Source organism: Pieris rapae, chromosome 23 (genome assembly GCF_905147795.1).
Source record: "Pieris rapae chromosome 23, ilPieRapa1.1, whole genome shotgun sequence".
NCBI lineage: Eukaryota > Metazoa > Arthropoda > Insecta > Lepidoptera > Pieridae > Pieris > Pieris rapae.
The window spans coordinates 2,176,721-2,197,451 of record NC_059531.1 but is presented as its reverse complement, the minus strand read 5'-3'; the positions used below and the strand labels follow the sequence as shown (position 1 = coordinate 2,197,451).

At 33.0% G+C, this 20,731-nt stretch overlaps 1 protein-coding gene across 2 annotated transcripts in view; it reads right to left on the bottom strand.

The window, feature by feature from the left end:
* LOC110995502 (RE1-silencing transcription factor) overlaps nucleotides 1–20,731 on the bottom strand; it is a 34,686-nt gene that overhangs the window by 11,417 nt on the left and 2,538 nt on the right. Inside the window, exons 4-16 of one of the 2 annotated variants that reach the window (XM_045633407.1) lie at nucleotides 19,066–19,144; nucleotides 17,655–17,802; nucleotides 16,594–16,717; nucleotides 14,931–15,070; nucleotides 14,258–14,343; nucleotides 12,596–12,707; nucleotides 10,511–10,725; nucleotides 4,925–5,022; nucleotides 4,074–4,143; nucleotides 3,617–3,678; nucleotides 2,402–2,459; nucleotides 1,365–1,513; nucleotides 86–140 (exon numbers count right to left, since the gene is read on the bottom strand). In XM_045633407.1, the coding sequence (XP_045489363.1) occupies nucleotides 86–140; nucleotides 1,365–1,513; nucleotides 2,402–2,459; nucleotides 3,617–3,678; nucleotides 4,074–4,143; nucleotides 4,925–5,022; nucleotides 10,511–10,725; nucleotides 12,596–12,707; nucleotides 14,258–14,343; nucleotides 14,931–15,070; nucleotides 16,594–16,717; nucleotides 17,655–17,802; nucleotides 19,066–19,144 (1,396 nt within the window). The remainder of the gene's footprint in view (nucleotides 1–85; nucleotides 141–1,364; nucleotides 1,514–2,401; nucleotides 2,460–3,616; nucleotides 3,679–4,073; nucleotides 4,144–4,924; nucleotides 5,023–10,510; nucleotides 10,726–12,595; nucleotides 12,708–14,257; nucleotides 14,344–14,930; nucleotides 15,071–16,593; nucleotides 16,718–17,654; nucleotides 17,803–19,065; nucleotides 19,145–20,731) is intronic. The other variant, XM_045633408.1, reaches the window with a different exon arrangement.

The following is a 20,731-nucleotide window of genomic DNA, read 5'->3' as shown; positions in this document are numbered from 1 at the left end:
GCAGGTGCGTTTTAAGAATTTGTACGCACTTTACTAGAAATATTTACGTATACGTATACGAATTAATAATTTGAACAATCTTCACCTGTTTCCGATACTTCAACTTTTCGTTTCTCCTCAACGTGGCGAGCAACAATAATCTGAAATTTAATAAAAAATAATTTATTACACAAATTCCACTCTAAAGTTAAACTCCGTAGGATTCTGACAGCTGTCATTTTCTGACATGACATTTTTTAATTTCAGTTAAGTCTATATATACTTTTTATTTGTTAGCAGGGTGTCAGTTTGAAATAACATACCTATAAAATATAAATAGTGTATAAGAGAAATGCACTGTAATTATTAAGTGGAATTACATTTCATAGGAGATCGACATGTTTACTTGATTCCCTAGCCTTAGGATTTGATTAAGTCCTTTTCATCACAAATAAAGAAGTAAAAAACGAACTAGTAAAGGTACATTTTTTTTAAGGTTTAGACCTAGAATTAATAGGAATTTATGCCAGCTAAAGAATAAATTTGTTATTTTTGTATTAGGACACTTGAGTAAGTAAATATTTAGATTTGCCTTTTTGTAGGTAAAACAATAAAAACCATTTTACTTTTTATTGCCCTCAAATGGGTCTTTTTCGGTGGAGAACTTTTATAGTAGCAAAATTTATGAAATGTCAGAATTTTTATGAAAAGCGAGAGTATAGGAAAAAACTTTACTTGAATTTTAATGTCAATCCAATCTAAAATATCAAGCAAAACAAAAATCATTTATTCATATAGGTAACAGTGTACACTTATGATCGTCAAAAAAGAAATATACATTGACAATTTAAATGCCAGTTCTCAAATCAAGGGCGTAGAACGGAAGAGAAGAACTGACAATAAACTCTCCGCCACCTTATTTTACACAACGATTGAAATGATTTAGTAATAAATATTAAAATAAATTAAAAACAAAGATTTGTCCTGAGGGGCCGTTCATACAATACGTCACACTGAAATCAGCTTTTTTTGACCCCCTCCCACCCCCCATTGTCACGCTGTGTCACACTTTCACACCCCCCCTAGAAATATTTCGTCACAAAAACTAAGACCCCCCCCCCTACTGAGTATGATAAATTCTAGAGAAATAGTATTTTCATTTGTTACTGAATCGAGAGCGCAGGGTACGTGGAAACGTTACTCTCTCAAGTATTGGAAAAACAAAGAAACCCGTTGTGAGCGCTCATGACATGTAATAAACGGCGAACGTCACGCTGCCCTATACCCCCCCCCCTTGTCACATCTTGTCACACTCCCCCCCCCCCTTGTATGCGAACGTAGTTTATGAACGGCCCCTGATGCAATAAATAAAAAAAGACTGCTACCTGACTATCACTTCCCGCATTTGGTTTAACACGAGTTAATTCCGCTAGAGGCGAACTTTGGATAATCACTTCTGAAGGCTTCGCGGTGATCTTCTCTATCGTGGCCTCGATTTGAACAGACTCCGGTTCTGGTAACTCGGTTTCGCTAGCTGAAAACGGTTAGAACAACTTTATTTCTCATATGAATCCAAAAATTCGCTTACTGAGAAAAAAATACAGACTAAATAATTATTACTAGAACGCACAGAAGGTACCTATACAAAAATTCACAAAACAAATACAGTAACAAAAATGCGGGTAGACACAACAAACTCGAAACGGTTAAACCAAGCAAAAAACATAGGTTTAGGATTGGACTTATTACTAGATGAGATGATAATGAAGAAAACATATTAATAAGCACATAGGATACGGTAGTTCTTGTGTTTTAGGGTGTGTCTCACAATGCATGTAACACTTGGAAGAGAGTTGGAGTGCCAGCTCCAAGGCAGTGTTTTACCCAGGGGTTGGTTGGAATGATGATTAAGGGATTCAAGTTTCATTAAAATCCCTTCAGTGGTTTATAAGATTTGGGATCTCAACTCGTCTTCATTATAAGTATCCCATTGTTTATGCCAATGGAGATTGGGAAAAAAATTGTTAGTAAACAATTGAATAAATTTTTGAAAAATGGTGATTAAACATCGAATTAAAATTATAAATAATGGAGATAGATATTCCGGGAATTTTTTTTATTGGAAATTTCCTCCTCTTTAACGATATTTTTAAATTGCTTAAATGTTAATATTTTTCGAGTTATTAACAAAAATACCATTTTTTTCCTTTTTTTTTTTGTTAATAACAATTGCAATTTTTAACCTACACCAAAATCCTTCAAAAACATTTTTTGAGGTGATTCTAAAGCGAATGAGTCATCGCTCATATTTTTAGGACTATCTCTATTTTTCACGTTTTTGAACTTGTTGACAACTTGTTGTAAGTAATGTTGAGAATATCATTTTAAATTAAGCTACCTACCCTTGTGTTAAAACACTCACCTTCTGAATTAGTGTCCTGTTTAACCTCATCTTCATCAGCTTGAAGTTCTTCGGACATCTGGAATTTTTAATAATTTCAAAACAAACATATTTTCGATGTCAAATCAATGAAATACTTCATATAGTAATCCCTCCTAAAACACGATAAATTCGTTCCACTTTATAGGAAGTGCGTTGTATTCTGCATATTTATTTAAATATTTATTTATTCCACTACATTATTATACCTTAACAGTTACTACTAATTCTAAAATAATTCCCACACCAATTATCCTACATAAAAAACATTAAAAAATTATACTTATGTGCCTAAATCTTATAACTAACAATATAGCAAGCAACTCTTGTGAACTCAGCCAGTGTACAAATAAATAGGTCTACCTCAATAGAAATTTCGTTAATAATTTGTATTGCTCGCGTGAGTGGCGCTTTGCTAACCTAGTTGGAATGCGACATCCAAAAGTTTAAAAGTAAGTCTCAGGTTTCTACTTGGTACCCGTAGACCAAGTCTCTCCATTATATCCGGCTTATGTACCCGAGACGTAAGTACTTAAATAAATACACTAAAACAGCTAGCTCTCTTCCGACAATATGATACTAGCTGACCCGGCAAACGTTGTTTTGCCATGTTTTTGTGCCAAAAAATTAAAGTTTATAATTAACAAAAAATACATAAGGAATGATTGTAGAGGGGTGAATATTTAGGGTTGCATGTATTTTTGTATGGTGGTTCGTAAAGAAATAAAAACGAAAAATTTTGTCTAAAAAATAAATAAAAAAATTTAGGGGTGGACAACCCTTAACATTTAGGGGGATGAAGAATAGGTGTTGTCCGATTCTCAGACATACCCAATATGCACACAAAATTTCATGAGAATCGGTCAAGCCGTTTCGAAGGAGTTTAACCACAAACACCGCGACACGAGAATTTTATATATAAGATGCTAAAGGGGATTAAGTCAAATATTAAGAAAAACTTTTGTGTTTTTTTTAACTACAAAATATGCGCGTACAAGTCATTATAAATGTCTTAGTACAGAATAAAAATAAACCCCGCGTTATACGGCAGAATACTGTGTTATACGAGGGAGTGAAATCGCGTAATATGAAAATTCGACCCAAAAAGGCGTATGTCAGACAAAGATTATGAAACAGATATAGAAAATCTGAGGCCCAGACCTAAAAGGTTATACAAGTAGTTAAAATTAGTCTCACCATTAAACTGTCAGCATCCGCTTTCTTTATTTCAATCACCATACTGTCACCATCCTCTTTCACTGAAAATTTTTTTTTTTTAATTTATATTATAGCTTTTGTTTTATTTCTATGATAACTGATTCTGTGTGCCCACTGGCAAAGGCCAAAAAATTACACATTACATATTATTTTTGCAAAGATATATATAAAATGTGGTCCATATACTAATTCCTATGTCAAGTCACAATCTCGTCTTGAGCGTTGTCCAATTTTTCAAAAACAAAATGGTTTGACATCTCTGGAGACTTGAGATGATAGACATTCTACTAACTGGGGCCTACTACATTTTTTTATTATATAAATCAAAATTAAAAATACTTAGCAGCTGGATAAATGCAATTAATTAGAATTAAGCTTCCTGTTTAACTTGGCAAGTAATTAATCGCGTTTAAATCCCGTAAAACTGTATATTTACCATTAATGCTGGCATCATCTTCATAGTCGTCTCCATCCACTTCCATAGACGACTCTTCATCGCCTATAGCCTACAATTAAAATCATTAAAAAAAAACAGCATTTTGATTATCAAATTATTATTTCTCTTGGAGCCTTGTTGACTCAGCTATTACCCTAGTCAGATTTGGGTTTGCGCGGGCGGCTTTTACTGTAATTAGCTACGGTGATTGGATCATCATGGAGACCTACCACACCGCACGTAAAGAGAAATGTAACAAAGGCAGAAAAACAAACAATTCTGATTAGAAATGGAAGTAACAATCAATCAAACATCAATCAATAAAAATAACGATATTATACGTAAATAAGGATTAAATCTGTTTTCTATATAGCCAATCGTAATAGATTTTGGCTAATAAAAATTTCCTTTGAATTATTGTAATGTGTAATAATTTATAAGTGTGTCATAATGAATAAAACCAATGAATAAACAAAGGTAGAAAATAAGAACATGAACAGAAATACATACATGTCTGAAAAGATAATAAATGTATTTATGTAAATAAATAAATAAATAAAATATAAGATGACATTTGCATGCCTATTCATATGTGGCGGATTTTTGTAATTTATGTAACTAATTGTAAGAGTATTCTAGCAAATAAACGATTTGATTTGATTTGAATGTAGAGGGAGGGTAAAACTTGCTGAGTTTCTTGCCCGTTCTTCTGAGAACAAGACCTGGTAGTTTTGCGATTGGATGGCGTAGTTTTGCTCTTTCGAGAATTTTGTAAACGTTGACATTCATAAGGATGCCCCAAGACGCATCTAAACTGAATAAATTAATTTTGATTTGATTTGAATACATACATTATGAATTTCATCTTCATGCGCCAACATCAAATGGTTGTCGTATTTCTCCTTAGTGGTGAATACCAGCTCACAATACTCGCACATAAATTCGATGCCTGAAAGAAAATTCCACAAATGTTTTATCTACATAACAATAAGATTTGTTGCTAAGCAGAAAACTTGAAGACGACTGGAAAAATTGAGTATTATTCTTATAATATCGTTAAATTGGATATAATAAAAAATTATTTATCAATATATACATTCTAAAACAATGTATCTCCAACAAATAAAAATATGCCATCACATATTTAACACACACATACACATATTATTAGAACATAAGCATTATAGTAATAAACAAACAAAATGAAAACTTAAACCACATTAAGAGCCTACAAAACAAGGTTACGTTAATTTGGTAGACTCTTGTAAAACACATCAATATTTTCATCAATGTTTGTAATATCATCAGGCTCGACAACTTCGATCAAGCCTCTAGAAACTGCAATGTCGAGATTCAAAATGTGCCCGAAATTAAAGGTGAAAACCTTATGCAACTCTCTTTTACACTAAGCAACATTTTAAACGTCGAATTAAAAGACTCGGACATAAAAACTGTTCACCGCGTTAAGCCAGGAGTACCTACGGGTCGCCCGAGAAATATTATACTGCAGTTGACAACTCGCAGAAAACGTGATGATTTTATCGCTGCTGCACGTGTGCGTGGCTCTCTAACAGTTGATAAATTGCTGGTTGGATCTGTGGCTGCCTCTGGCAACAATCGATTCTACGTCAATGAACACCTTACCTTGAAAAACAAAATACTCTTCAGTAAGGTCAGGCAACTTGCAAGGGAAAGAGGGTATAAGTATGTTTGGATAAAAAACTGTTGTATTTTTGTTAGAAAAACTGATGAAGCTAAAGCCATCCAAGTGCGATCCAGTGATGATCTAGCCAAATTAATATGACTATATTCCCCTATTTACATTTTGTATATTTTTTTTATTGTGTTCGAGTGTTCTATATGTTTAGTTGGTATCTTGCTCTTTTTTTTGTTCTTTTATTGCGGTGCGGAGTGCGAAACTGGATTTTTTTATAATCTTCATTTTCTTCCTTCATATTTTTGAGTATGGGTAATGGCTCTTAAAGCCTTATCAATTTACTATCAGAACTGTGGAGGCATAAAGAGTAAAATAAACAAACTCAAAAATAGTATTCTTCTTAGCAACTTTGATATTATTGTTTTGGTAGAGACTTGGTTAGTGGATTCTATCTTTGATGGAGAGTTGCACTCGGGCGGTTATGATATATTTCGACGGGACAGAAACCTCCAGCTCTCTCATAAAAAGAGTGGCGGCGGTGTCTTGGTCATGGTGAAAAGAGGAATTAAATCTATCAGATTGACTGAGTTTGAGGCCCCGGATTTGGAGGAAATATACATTCACCTGCCATCTCACGCTCGTCTCCTCCTCAATGCTTGTTACTTTCCCCCCGTAACTCATACCTCTGCATACATAAAATTCTTTCAAAAACTGCATGACATACACGCTAGTGCTCGATTTTCTAATTACATAATTACAGGTGACTTTAATTTACCTCATCTCATCTGGTCATCCTCTCCAGATACCCTACTACAATCTGCAAATACTGAGTCATCAAAATTATTGTTGCATACTATATCTTTTATGAATTTAAAACAAATTAATGTAGTCTACAATAACAATGCGCGGCTCTTAGACCTAGTCCTAACAACACTTCCTGGGCGTGTTGATTGCTCTGATGATCCGTTGCTTAATCCTGTTCCTCATCATCCGCCTTTAGATATACTTAGCACTGTTGATAGGTCAACTGTCATGACATCAATTATTTTCAATCAAAGAAATTTCTTTAAAGCAGATTATGACTTAATAAATACTGCTATTGATCGTGTAGATTGGGTGACACTACTAGCCTCGTCCCATTCTAAAGACGCTGTTGCCATCTTTTACTCAAAAATAAATGAAATTATTGCTGCTAGCGTGCCATTCTCTAGACCTAAATCCCGTAAGCATCCAGTTTGGTTTAGCAGAGGGCTGATAAGAGCTCTTAATCGTAAGAAGAAACTTTGGTGTCGTTGGAAGACCTACAAAAACTTGCTCGACTATCAAGAATTTTCATTATTAAGGGCGCGCATTAAGGGTCTTATGAAACTCTGCTATAATCGTTACATACAAGGGATTGAACTATCGTTAAAAACAAATATCAAATATTTTTGGAAGTACACGTCTACGCTAAAACAGACTAACTTAGGTTACCCTAAACTAATAAAATATGGCAGTATTTCTTCTGACGACCCTAAACAAATAGTTGAGCTGTTTTCAAACTATTTTCAGTCAGTATTTGAATCTCAAACTGACTTAGGTGGAGGCACTATGTACACCGTTGATGAGAGCCTTTCCAGTAACTCTCAGATCCTTCTGAATAATTTATTTTTCGACAAAGATGAAATCAGCAAAGAATTATTTTTGCTTGATCCAAATAAAGGTCCTGGTCCAGATCAAATTAGACCAGTTTTTCTTAAGCGTACATATCGGTCATTATGTGCCCCCTTACAGATTATTTTCAATAAGTGTATGTCCAGTGGCACATTCCCTGACTGCTGGAAATTATCTTACATAACGCCTATCTTTAAGGGTGGTGAAAGGAGCGATGTCGAAAATTACCGACCGATTTCAATACTCTCTGCAATCCCTAAAGTTCTGGAAAGATTAGTTCACCAACGCATTTATTCCAGTCTAAGGCATGTTATTATAGACCAACAGCACGGATTCGCAGCTGGTAAATCTACTCTCTCAAACCTCCTTGTTTTCAGTAATTATATTTTTAACGGTTTAGATAATAACCACCAGATAGACACAATCTACACAGACTTTCAGAAGGCATTTGATAAAGTTGACCATATGATGCTTTTACAAAAGCTGTCTTTTAATGGTATTAAGGGCAATCTTTTAAGATGGTTTACAGCATACCTACATAATCGTGTTCAATCGGTGGTTATAAATGGGTTTACTTCTTCTCAAATAGTAGTGACATCCGGCGTCCCCCAGGGCTCCATTCTTGGGCCGTTGCTCTTTTCTTTATATATTAATGACATATCCAAATGTTTCTTACACTGCAATTACTTGCTCTACGCAGACGATTTAAAGTTATACAGAAAGGTAGTTACACTTTCTGACGTGAAACTTATCCAGGAGGATCTCGATAGGCTTGATGACTACTGCCAGATAAACAAATTATTCTTGAAATATAGTAAGTGTCAGCATATCGTGTTTACAAGAAAAACACATAACACAATCACCGCCAACTTCACCCTTGGATACCATGCCCTCGAACGTGTGCGGTCTGTAAGGGATCTTGGTGTCCTTTTTGACTCCAAATTAACCCTAGATAAGCACATAGGCTTAATTATTAATAAAGCCTACCGCATGTTAGGTTTCATAACACGAGTCACCAGACCCTTCAAAGACAAAACCACATACATCCACCTTTATAGGACGCTCGTGCAATCCCAGTTGGAGTACGCCTGTCCAATCTGGAATCCGCATTACGCTATATATGTCGCACAACTGGAGGCTGTACAAAAGAAATTTTTACGCATTTTAAATTATCGGATGAATAGTGGTAGGGCTAATTACAAGGAACTTTTAAAAAGATATAAATTACCTTCTCTGAGTACTAGGCGTAATCTAATAGATTGTGTCACAGTGAGAAAAATATGCGTAAATGAAATAAGTTGTTCAGATCTTCTTGAACTCATACCATTTAATGTTCCTGCCAGGTCTCTACGCTTACATAGAACTTTTAATTTTCAGACTCCCAGAACCAACATTGGGTTCCGCGAGCCTCTTCACAGGATGTGTTCTTCCTTAGATTCAATCAAAAACATTGACCCTTTTTCGCACTCCACTACTGCTTTGTTTAAGAATAAAATAAAGCAACTCTTAATGTCTTAACTTAATATTACTTTTATGTGTGTTGTTGTCATGTATTATTTTTTGTATCATATATAAGTGTAACCTGTTGTAGATGCATCCAGTGTGTTTGTATTTGTTTTATTTTTGACTGTGTTTTTATTAAGGATGTCTCTGTTTGGTTTCCCAATAAATAAATAAATAAATATTCTAAATAACTAAATAAATAAATAAATAAAGTTGTAAGAGCGAGATAGACTATTCACTGGACCATTAAGACTAGCAGATGAAGCCGTAGGTACGTATAAAATACTCTTAGTTCGAGTAACTCTACAAACAAAGGAAAGGAAATTGATAACATATTGTAATAGTGAAACATTATATCAGTGATTTTGAAGCTATGTTCCGCTTTCCAAATTTTGCGAACATATAATTATGTTAATATTACTAAATTATATCAATTAAAAAAAAATCTTAGCTTGTAATTAATACCGTAATAAACTTTTAATTATTATTATTATTGAAGCAAATATTAGTTTATTCTGTATATTTAAAACTTTTGTCATAAACTATTTATGGAGTGTGTAGTAGGTAAATAGTTTTTATCTTTCTCTTTGTGTGTCGCCAAATTTCAAATGGTTTAATATGTGCCGTTACGAAAAAAAAGTCAATCATAATCTTGTGGTTATATCTTCTACCATTTGCAGTAAAGTTTTAAGTTCAATATTATATTTTTAAACCTAGATTGAACAACTAAACTAACATTAACTAAAAACTTTTTTCTCGAAAATCTCGTATTGTAATTAGTTATTAAATAGTTATTAGTTAATATAAAAAAACCACATATATAAAGGCAGAAGGCAAAAGATCACGTGGCACCAATCAATTGAAAGACTCACTGTACACTGTAATAAGAAAACTGCCGGACAGAAACCGGTGGAAAAAGATTGTCCGCTCCAGATTTTTCTGAAAATGCCCAGACATAAGCTACCGACTCACCATTGACATGAGACTTTATATGGGTAGTGACGTCATCCACATTGTCAAACTTCTCCTGATAACTGTACACTGTAACAAGAAAACCGCCGGACAGAAACCGGTGGAAAAAGATTGTCCGCTCCAGATTTTTCTGAAAATGCCCAGACATAAGCTACCGACTCACCATTGACATGAGACTTTATATGGGTAGTGACGTCATCCACATTGTCAAACTTCTCCTGAAAACTGTACACTGTAACAAGAAAACCGCCGGACAGAAACCGGTGGAAAAAGATTGTCCGCTCCAGATCTTTCTGAAGATGCCCAGACATAAGCTACCGACTCACCATTGACATGAGACTTTATATGGGTAGTGACGTCATCCACATTGTCAAACTTCTCCTGAAAACTGTACACTGTAACAAGAAAATCGCCGGACAGAAACCGGTGGAAAAAGATTGTCCGCTCCAGATTTTTCTGAAAATGCCCAGACATAAGCTACCGACTCACCATTGACATGAGACTTTATATGGGTAGTGACGTCATCCACATTGTCAAACTTCTCCTGAAAACTGTACACTGTAACAAGAAAATCGCCGGACAGAAACCGGTGGAAAAAGATTGTCCGCTCCAGATTTTTCTGAAAATGCCCAGACATAAGCTACCGACTCACCATTGACATGAGACTTTATATGGGTAGTGACGTCATCCACATTGTCAAACTTCTCCTGACACAGCGGGCATGTGAGGTTCTGCGTCGCATGGATCGCGGAGTGGAAGATCAGCTCGTCCTGGTTCGCGAAGGTCTCTTCACATTGCTCACACCTGTACAACTCGTCGGGGCTTTGGCCTGTGCGCATTTCATCTCGATGTTTTACACGGAGATGTCTGTAATATTATAATTATTTATTACAACTGCAATACATAATCCTAATAAACTGTTTAAATTGAAGAAACTATTGTATATAAATTCCACAATACCAACATTCAATTGTAAGTATTGATTGTCATCTGTCAAAGTTTGCTATGGTGTCGATTGTGAGTTTAAATTATAATCGTAAACTCGAAAAACTATAATCAACCAGACAGATATTTAGATGCCTAAGCGATTTTTCTCTAAGAAGTCAACAAAAATAATTTACTTCAGAAATGGGTCGACAGATCAAAACGACTTTTACTGAAAAAAAGGGAGGATGAAAACTGGGAAGATGAAATAAAAGAGATAGCGTGGAAGTATTGGAAAATAGTGGCGAAGATGAGAGACAAATAGAAGAATTTGGAGGTTTTCAATACTTCGGAGCTACTAATATTAAATATAATAACAAAATTTTTGTAAATCTGAAATATAGGCAGGATTTTTGTTATATTATTGTCTATTCTCTATATCTTTTTCTATTATATATTTATTTCGTGATCCTACAGCTAACAAATATATAAAAAATACATAAACTAAAAATATAAGCAAATAATATTCACAAAAGGGAAAAACAATAAGAATCATCAATATATAATATACTAAGTAATATTTAATTTGATGAATTTGACTGTAATGTTTGAAAGTGAGGGTACAACATAAAAGTTTGTTAGTGGGGGTATACTCATGATGTAGATTATTTTGCGCTATGGATATTATTAATATTTCTTCTAAGCAATTTCAAATAGCATGTATAAGCGGCGGTATCACATAACATCAGGTGAGCCTCCTGCCCGTTTGCCCCCTATATATTAAAAAAATACTGTCAACCGTGCCTATCAACACTTAGGAATTGTCGCCTTTTAAGCCTATTTAAGTATTTATTAGCAGACCTAATAATACTAGACCACAACTTGCGTGGCAAGCTTTTTAGGAAGCCTTTTTTGTATTTCATACTTCAGATCTTGATCTCCTCTAAGATCTCCTTGATCTTTGGAGGTGCTCATGAATATCCGATGTTTTTACAAAGTCAAAATTTATTTATTCATATAGGTAACATATTGTACACTTATGAACGTCAAAAAAATAATTATAAAATGATTCTAATTTTACATTTACTGCCAGTTCTCAAATCAAGGGCGTAGAACGGAAGAGAAGAACTGGCAAACCGGGGATAGCTGGATATTTGTTTCAAGATGTAATATTGCAAGCAATCCCATACTTATGTTAGTCACGCCGAACCCCATTATTGAATCCCATATGTCCAAATTTCAAAAGCTTTCGTAGATTATTACTGGCAGAAATTCCAAGCTGCCAGTAGTCCTCTGTATTGAAGAAATACAAAAAAAAACATATGTGCAATTCACACATGGTAGAAGTGAAACCTTCAAAAACATTTTTTTTATTATTAATCATATATAAATTAATCATTTTCCATTATCTAAATGTGTGTGTTCTTTTAAAACAGTATATTTTAATGATAAATTTTAATTTATAAGTTTAATATAAATTTTTAATTTGGGAAAAACTAAAACATCGAAAGTTTGAAATTCGATCAAATGAAAAAGCGGCAGTAAAGAGAGGCTGTATAATGCCTGCTATCTCATTTTCTCCCACGTTAAATCATATGATGAATTGATGTTTCTGTCTCTCTTTACCGCTGCATCCGGTTTGAAATCACGACGATTCGAAAGAAGTTTATCTATCTCATTTTCTCCCACGTTAAATCATATGAATTAATGTTTCTGTCTCTTTTTACTGTCGCTTTTTCGTTGCATCCGGTTTGAAATCACAACGATTCTAAAGAAGTTTCACTTCAAAAATTTCAAAATCTTGTCAAATCACCTGGTATAATGCTGCGATTTGATGAAACTCTTATCGCAGTACTTGCAGGGGTACGGCCTCTCACCAGCGTGCGTTCGCAAATGTCTTGACAATTTCGACACGGAGCCAAAACCTGCAATAATACACTTATTAGATTCATCAACTAATTCCATGTAATGCACATTGGTGTTTAGAAAGAGATAGCTGGATTTTTATTATCTACCTCCATTTTGAGTGAGATTCAAATCAAATATCATTTATTCAGATAGGTAACATATTGTACACTTATGAACGTCAAAAAAAGAAAAGAAATATAAAATGATACTAATTTTACATTTACTGCCAGTTCTCAAATGTAGGGCGTAGAACGGAAGAGAAGAACTGGCAATAAACTCTCTAAAAAATATTTTCAGTCCAATAAAGGATATAACATCTACAGTGGACATAGCAGTTCATGAAGAGTCATTGATTCAGTCGAAATGTATACATTAAATGCTTATAATTTTACATTTACTGCCAGTTCTCTAATAGAATAGAACTGAAGAGAAGAACTGGCAATAAACTCTCCGCCACTCTTTTTAATTCAGAAAGACACTATGGGGTTGTTCAAGTAATTAAGGATTTACTATATAATAGTACATGATTATTATTTTTTTGGAATCCTCGAAAATGCATTTTCAAGTATAGACAATGTGTGGGTAATATAAACCTAATACAAAAATAATCATCACGAACAATATATCGAATTAATAACTTTATTTTATGCAGGTTTAGTAAACTTTTAAAAAAATGTTATCTTTAATTGTGCGTTTACTGTTTGTAATGAAAAATCACTCGCCGTTAAACCACTTTTAAGTGTGCACCACACTTAATAAATTGGATACATTCACTGACAAATAAAATGTATTTAGACTCAGATATTCAGACTCGTATTGAAATTGAAAAATGTGCCCGGCCAAAAAGGTTTGCAATCTCTGACATGTCAAAAAATGATAGCTGTCAGAATTCTACGGAATTAAAAATCAGAGTAGAGTACGTCCTGGATTTGGTTGAAGATGTTTTTGAAGTTATACTTCTTATTGGCGCGTGAGGAAAAAAAATATTTTTAACAATGCGCGCGCATACCGTCACAAAAAATCGACATCCTATAGGGAAAATTTAAGTTTTTTTCCATTGTAAGTGTTGTTTTTTTCTACAGACATGGAATTAAATAAAATATTAACATTTGTCAAAAAGATTTATATCTTTACTGTTGTTTCGAAGTCAAGTCTTTCTAAAAACCAATATGCATTATATTAAAAAAATCTTCATTAGTCATTCGTATGTTCATAGCTTAAATTTTTACTGACATAGAAATACCTGTAAAAATAATGTTAAATAAAATGTACTGTAACCTTCAATTTGTTATTATAACACAAAACACAAGAGTGATGATAAAATTGCTAACGATAATATAAAAGCTGAAAAAGAGGGTAGTTTACAAAAAATATATAACAAGCAAATAAAACAATAAATAATTTAACGAAAAGTTTTGAATTCAACTCCTAGCGAAACAATAAATATAATCCAGGAATTATGGAAGCCTTAAAAACTACTGCCTGGACATCAAACTTAGACTATGAGCAAAATAAAATTACACCACAGATAAGAATAAACATTGAAGGGTTGTATTCTGAGACTCACGCTCAGGACAATATTCGCAGTTGAATTGGGGTTCGCGTTTATGTAATACGGCGATATGTCTTTGAAGAGTCGATCGCACGGCGAATCTGAAAATAAAGATTTGTATCACTAACATTAAAAATGTTTTTGAAGGTAGTCCTAAAAAACATAAGGTACCCTCGTAATTTGTTCATAAAAAATATAAACAAATTAACTGCACCACTCTAACTAAAGTACTTCTGGATTTGGATTCTGGAGATATTTTTTTTTACAGTGTAACAGAATTTGATAGACAGATACAAAAGAGTTACAAGGCGGTAGATCACAGGCACAAAATTTGAGAGTACACACTACACAAATAAATTTGAATACCCTCAAAACACTTCTTGAATACAAAAAGCATTTTTTTACGTTTTAATTTCATTACCAACATTTTTTATTATTATTTATCAATATATATAAGATCTGACCCACACATCCTAAAACCATTACTGTTGAAAAAAAATTAAGTTTTCCCTATTTGAGGGTACATCAATTTTTTAGGAGTACCCTCAAAAAATTTCTTTGAAAAAGTAGGCATTTTTATTTATTTATTTTATTTACGACAATACTTTTACATTTTTATATATCTGAATATTATGTTTTAAATTTTTATATATCTGAATTATATATTACCTGTACCAAAACTACTCACGTCTTATCACACACATCACATACATATGACCTCTCCGCTCTTTTTATGTGTCTCTGTTGATGCGACGTTAATTCTTCTACGGAGATGAATGTGGCAGGACAACTCGGACAACTGTGTTGAGGTAGGTCCGAATGAACCAACTAAAACACAGAATCTATGTGTAAGACAGATTGCGTATACACATATTAATAACTCTAAAGATTATTATATTTTACTAGCTGACCCGGCAAACGTTGTTTTGCCATGTTTTTGTGCCAAAAAATTAAAGTTTATAATTAACAAAAAAAAACATAAGGGATGATTGTAGAGGGGTGAAAATTTAGGGCTGCATGTATTTTTGTATGGTGTATCGTAAAAAAATAAAAACGAACAATTTTGTCTAAAAAATAAATAAAAAAATTTAGGGGTGGACCACCCTTAACATTTTGGGGTATGAAAAATAGATGTTGTTCGATTCTCAGACCTACCCAATACGCACACAAAATTTCATGAGAATCAGTCGATCGGAGGAGTTCGGTTACTAACCCCGTGACACAAGAATTTTATATATTAAGATTTCAGACGGAAAGAGATTAGTAGCAGTTCGTTGGTATACGAGCTTTGAGAACTAGCAATAAATGTATTTAACTTTAAGTTTCAGAACTGGCAGTAGATGTTTTACAAATAATTTTACTTGTTAATGAACTTTTTATTGAGAACTAAGTTTGCCTTGAGCCTTGACCCCGCGCTTTGCCTAGTGTCGTAAATACAATTTTGAGATCTATTGATGTGGTATGTTATACTGAAGTTTGTTTGAAAAAAAATTAAAGCGTGCTAGACGCTAACAAGGCCTTAATGTATTACAATAACTTTTTTAATCAACTAAAAGTTTGAAAACTATTTTCTTTTTATAGAACAGGGGGCAAACGGGCAGGAGGCTCACCTGATGTTAAGTGATACCGCCGCCCATATATTACAAGAAATTTAACTGTTTAATAAACTTTTTTAGTTTGAGAACTAGCAGTTAATGTATTACAAGAATTTTAACTTTTTTATCAATTTACTAGCGACCCGCCCCGGCTTCACACGGGTGCAATGCTGATACTAAATACACTACAGAAAATCTGTGAACGTTGTATATAAAAATGTGTGTTATCCATAAGAGATAGACATATACGGACTTTTCTGTAGACCTTTTCAATGTGTACAATACTTAGTACATTATTTTGATAAAACTGGTAGGGTTCAGCCTGCGTTTGCAATGTAAGCGGAAAAAATGTAATTATTTACGACATCACATTAGAAACCTCAAAAATAACTTTACTTGTCCACTATTTAATGATAATATACATATAAACCTTCCTCTTGAATCACTCTATCTATTAAAAAAACACGCATCAAAATCCGTTGCGTAGTTTCAAAGATTTAAGCATACAAAGGGACATAGGGACAGAGAAAGCGACTTTGTTTTATAATATGTAGTGATTAGTTTGAGAACTATCAGTTAATGTATTACAAGACTTTTAATCCACTTTTTTATTGAGATTTGCAAGTAAATTTAATACAAGAATTTTAACTTTTTTAATCAACTCTATAAGTTTGAGGACTGTCAGTAGATGTATCAGCCTCCTCACCCTTTACCCTTTGTATAAATAAATTGATAATTAGATACATTAATATTCACCTTCTCATGTCTCTTTAGAAGTATAAGCCGTTTGAACTTATGATCACAGGCCACACATGGAAACGGCGTACCATCGGAATGTCTTTGTTGATGTATTGTTAAATCACTTTTTGAGAAGAATTTTCTGAAACATATATATAATAATAATAAAAAAGTCTTTATTCACTTTAAGTAGGTACATCATTCTTTTCATAGTGTAAGTTTTGGGAACTCTTTTAAATAAATATACCAGTGTTAGGGTTCCCAGCTCTTCCATAACAAATATAATTATTTAAATATAGTACATACATCTGAAACATATAACACTCAAGAACTATATATATACTATATATATATATAAATTAAATTGAACATATATTTCTAATAGAATCTGACTCAAAAGCCAAGGGAATTATTTCAAAGGCATGACGTTAACAAATATAAAAATAGGTAAAAAAACTTTTTAAGTTAAACCGTTTTATGTTAAACATACATTGCAATGTTTAAGATAAATGTACTAAAAACAAAAAAATAATAAAATAGATACAGTCGTGGGAATTATAAACATATGCATAGACTAGACTAAAATAAAATCTTTATTTCTTCTCTCACATATACATACAAGGTTACAATGATTAAAGCTAAGATGATAACAATTGCGTAGATAGAGTCTATAGTACATCAAACCTACGACATCAGGCCCGACTCTCATACCTAAGGTTGTGGGTTCGAGCCCCGACTTGGCAACAATGGATTTTATTTCTATGTGCGCATTTAACATTTGCTTGAACGGTGAAGGAAAACATCGTGAGGAAACCGACATGTCTTAGAACCAAAAAGTCGACGGCGTGTGTCAGGCACTGGAGGCTGATCACCTACTTGCCTATTAGATTTAAAAATGATCATGAAACAGATTCAGAAATCTGAGGCCAAGACCTAAAGAGGTTGTAGCGCCACCTTTATAATATTAGTATAGATAGAATCAGTCAGATAGGCCAAAAACGACTGCACAGAATTGAGTGCAGTTTTCACCAATATCTAGGATTGAGTCGTTAGTAAGATATACCAAATTAAATACTTACGAATCGCACATATCGCATTCAATGAGCTTAGGTCGATTGTGCTGTCTCATCTTGTGCAGGGTCAGCAATTGTTCCAAAGGGTAGGTACGATGACATTCCTCGCATGGCCAACATCCCTCGGCCACGCGTGACTCTGTCTCTACTGTATCTATGGTAATTGGCTGACACATTTATTAACTATACAAATACTTATAATAACAAGTAGCAGTAGTCAATACCATAGTATTACTCTTGTATGTCGTCTTAAAATAAGTCCTTTTTAAAATAAACCAATTGGTCTTCTCGCTCTTGAAAATAACTTTAGTTTTATAAGTGAAATTTAGACTCATGTTTTTTTTTGTTATTGACTTTTTCATAATACAGAAAAAATTAAAAAAAAAAGTCAAACTAAAATCCTACACTCTACTTCAGATACTGCTATACAGTTTAATACTAAACTCAAGCAAAAAATAGTCGTTTAACATAAAATCACAACACATGAATCAATCAAATGTCAACTGTCAGCCGTCAATGTCATTTCTGCCGTCTGCTGTTACTAATGCGCGGCAAAATAAGCTTGTGGTATTGGAACGTGAAACATGACAAAATCATGCGGTCTGACCAAGAATAAACAACAATCAATACCGTCACAGAATTAATTCCATGTCGTACAAAATTTAGTTAAAAGAAATATGTAGTGTTTAGTAGTGTTTCGTCATCCGAGTTACCAATACCATTTACGTAAACTATTTAATTAATTTGCTATATTTGTTTTAAATATTGTAGAATTGTTTGATGATTTGCTTTGTTTTAAAAAGAGTACCGAGAGATTTTTACGCCGGCTTTTTCTCTCGGCCAACACCGTCTGTCTTCTTTGCCGATGAGTAGGGATGCCAACAGGTCCAAATTTAATGACGTGGAAAAAGTGAACCATGTTGATCTTACATTCCAAAATACATGTATTATATTTTATTATTTAATACCTCCGACGACTACATAGTCGGAGAATTATCTAGAATATCTATTTATTTAAAAAAAAATGTTAGATTTGAAAGAGATTATTTAAATAATTACGTATTATATTAAAAGAGTTTTAGAATAAAAATAAAAGTAACCAGACATTTGCATTTCAAATTAAAATAAATAGACACAGCTAGTATAAACTGTCAGATGCGCTGTCAAGTGTCAAACTTCGTACACAAGATTGACATACAAGAGTTAGTACACGTCTGAAATACTTATCTGAGCCATTCTTAACAAAATAATTGAACCAATACTCACCGAATCATGCCATTCGCCTAAACATGTGACATGCTAATCAAAATAAAAAGTAAAACATGCAAATAAAAAATACGGGAAAATTTAAGCTATGAACACACGGTAAAATAAAAATAAAAAGCGAAATAAAAACTTAACCAGATATATACTCTACCTTTTTTTGCTTTTTTCTCTATAATGTCTGTGGTGACAATCTTCACTTGCGTTGTCTTTGCTTCATCGTCTTCACCAATCTGAAAGACCAAAGTTAATTGTTTTAAACTAATCAAATTACTTTTATTAAAATTGTATTGTTATTTGTAATTATTATTATAGATAAAAATATATCACTATAATAAACGCTGTAGGTTCAATCTACGGCTATGCAGCAATAGACATTTCTTCTACACAATTAATTTCGCTTGAACGGTGAAGAATAATATAGTGCTTAATAAGGCTAGCCGGGAAACCGGCTTGCCTCACACACAAACAGTAGACGGATCGATCACCTAATCGCCTATTAGATTAACAAATTATCATGAAGTACATACAGAAAATCTGAGGCCCAGAACTAAAAAAACTTGTAACGCCACAGATTATACAAAAAAAAATTAAGGCACTAATCTTGAACGTTTATATTACCTTAGGTGTTATATTTGTATATATAAAAAAAAAGTTCAAATTGTTGTTCAATTACAGAAACAGATTAGAATGTTTTAGTTTAATTTTTTAATATTATCAATATACAAGCATTTATATATCTTTAGGATTTGTGATTTTTAAAATAAATTTGTTCGGAGTAATTCTATGGTATTAAATTCACTACTACATATAAATTAACCATAATATTTACTATTTATTTATAACTAGTTTTATCTTTGATGTCAGGCCTACCTTTCTTAGAAGGATTTAACATGAGACTAGACTCAAACCAAATCTGTAATATGAATGTAATTTACCTATTATGACCTATGAGTTACAATTCATATTAAATGACAGACTGACATAACATATATTACTAATGAAACACACACACAGAACCCAAAAATAGGTAAGAAAAAAAAGGAATAAGTGAGTGTTGAAGTAATAACTGGCCCTAGCTCATTATGCTGTGGAGCAAATGTACCACAGAGCTGGTCAATTTGCTGATACCACAACATTGAGTTTCCACCTCATACTCAAAGAAAGAAAAATAATGTAATAATATTTTAAAAAAAGCAGGTAAAGAAGTCTTGAAAAGTTGGTGTGAAAAAATAACAATATTTAATTGTTACAAATAAAATTAATCATGTATATTTAATACAGATATATTAATATGTTATATTTGTAATCGATTGTTGATATTTCAATTGTTTTACAACTTGTATTTGTTACTTTGTTTTATAATAGCTTTTTAGAATGAAAAAAATAAAAATATTTTTAGCATTTTAAAATGATTAAATATTTCAATTGTTCAACATAAATAGAAAATACACAAAATTATATTCCCACAATCCTATGTGTAACCGAAAAAATGTCAATCTAATAGGCAAGTAGGTGATCAGCCTCCTGTGCCTGACAAGCTGTCAACATTTTGGGTATAAGACATGTCGGTTTCCTCACAATATTTCCCTTCACAGGTTAAGTGTTAAATTCTCACATAGAAAGATTTTTTTGCACAGATCGACCCTTTGACCTCAGAGATAAGAGTCGCTTGCTAACTAGGCCAACTCTATATATTTTTCTGTCACATATATATTATTAAATTATGTAGACTGTTTTGTTTTATAATATGTCAGCTGTATGATTACTACAAAAAATAAATAAACAATTATAAGCCTTGTTAACCCATAGCCTAAAGG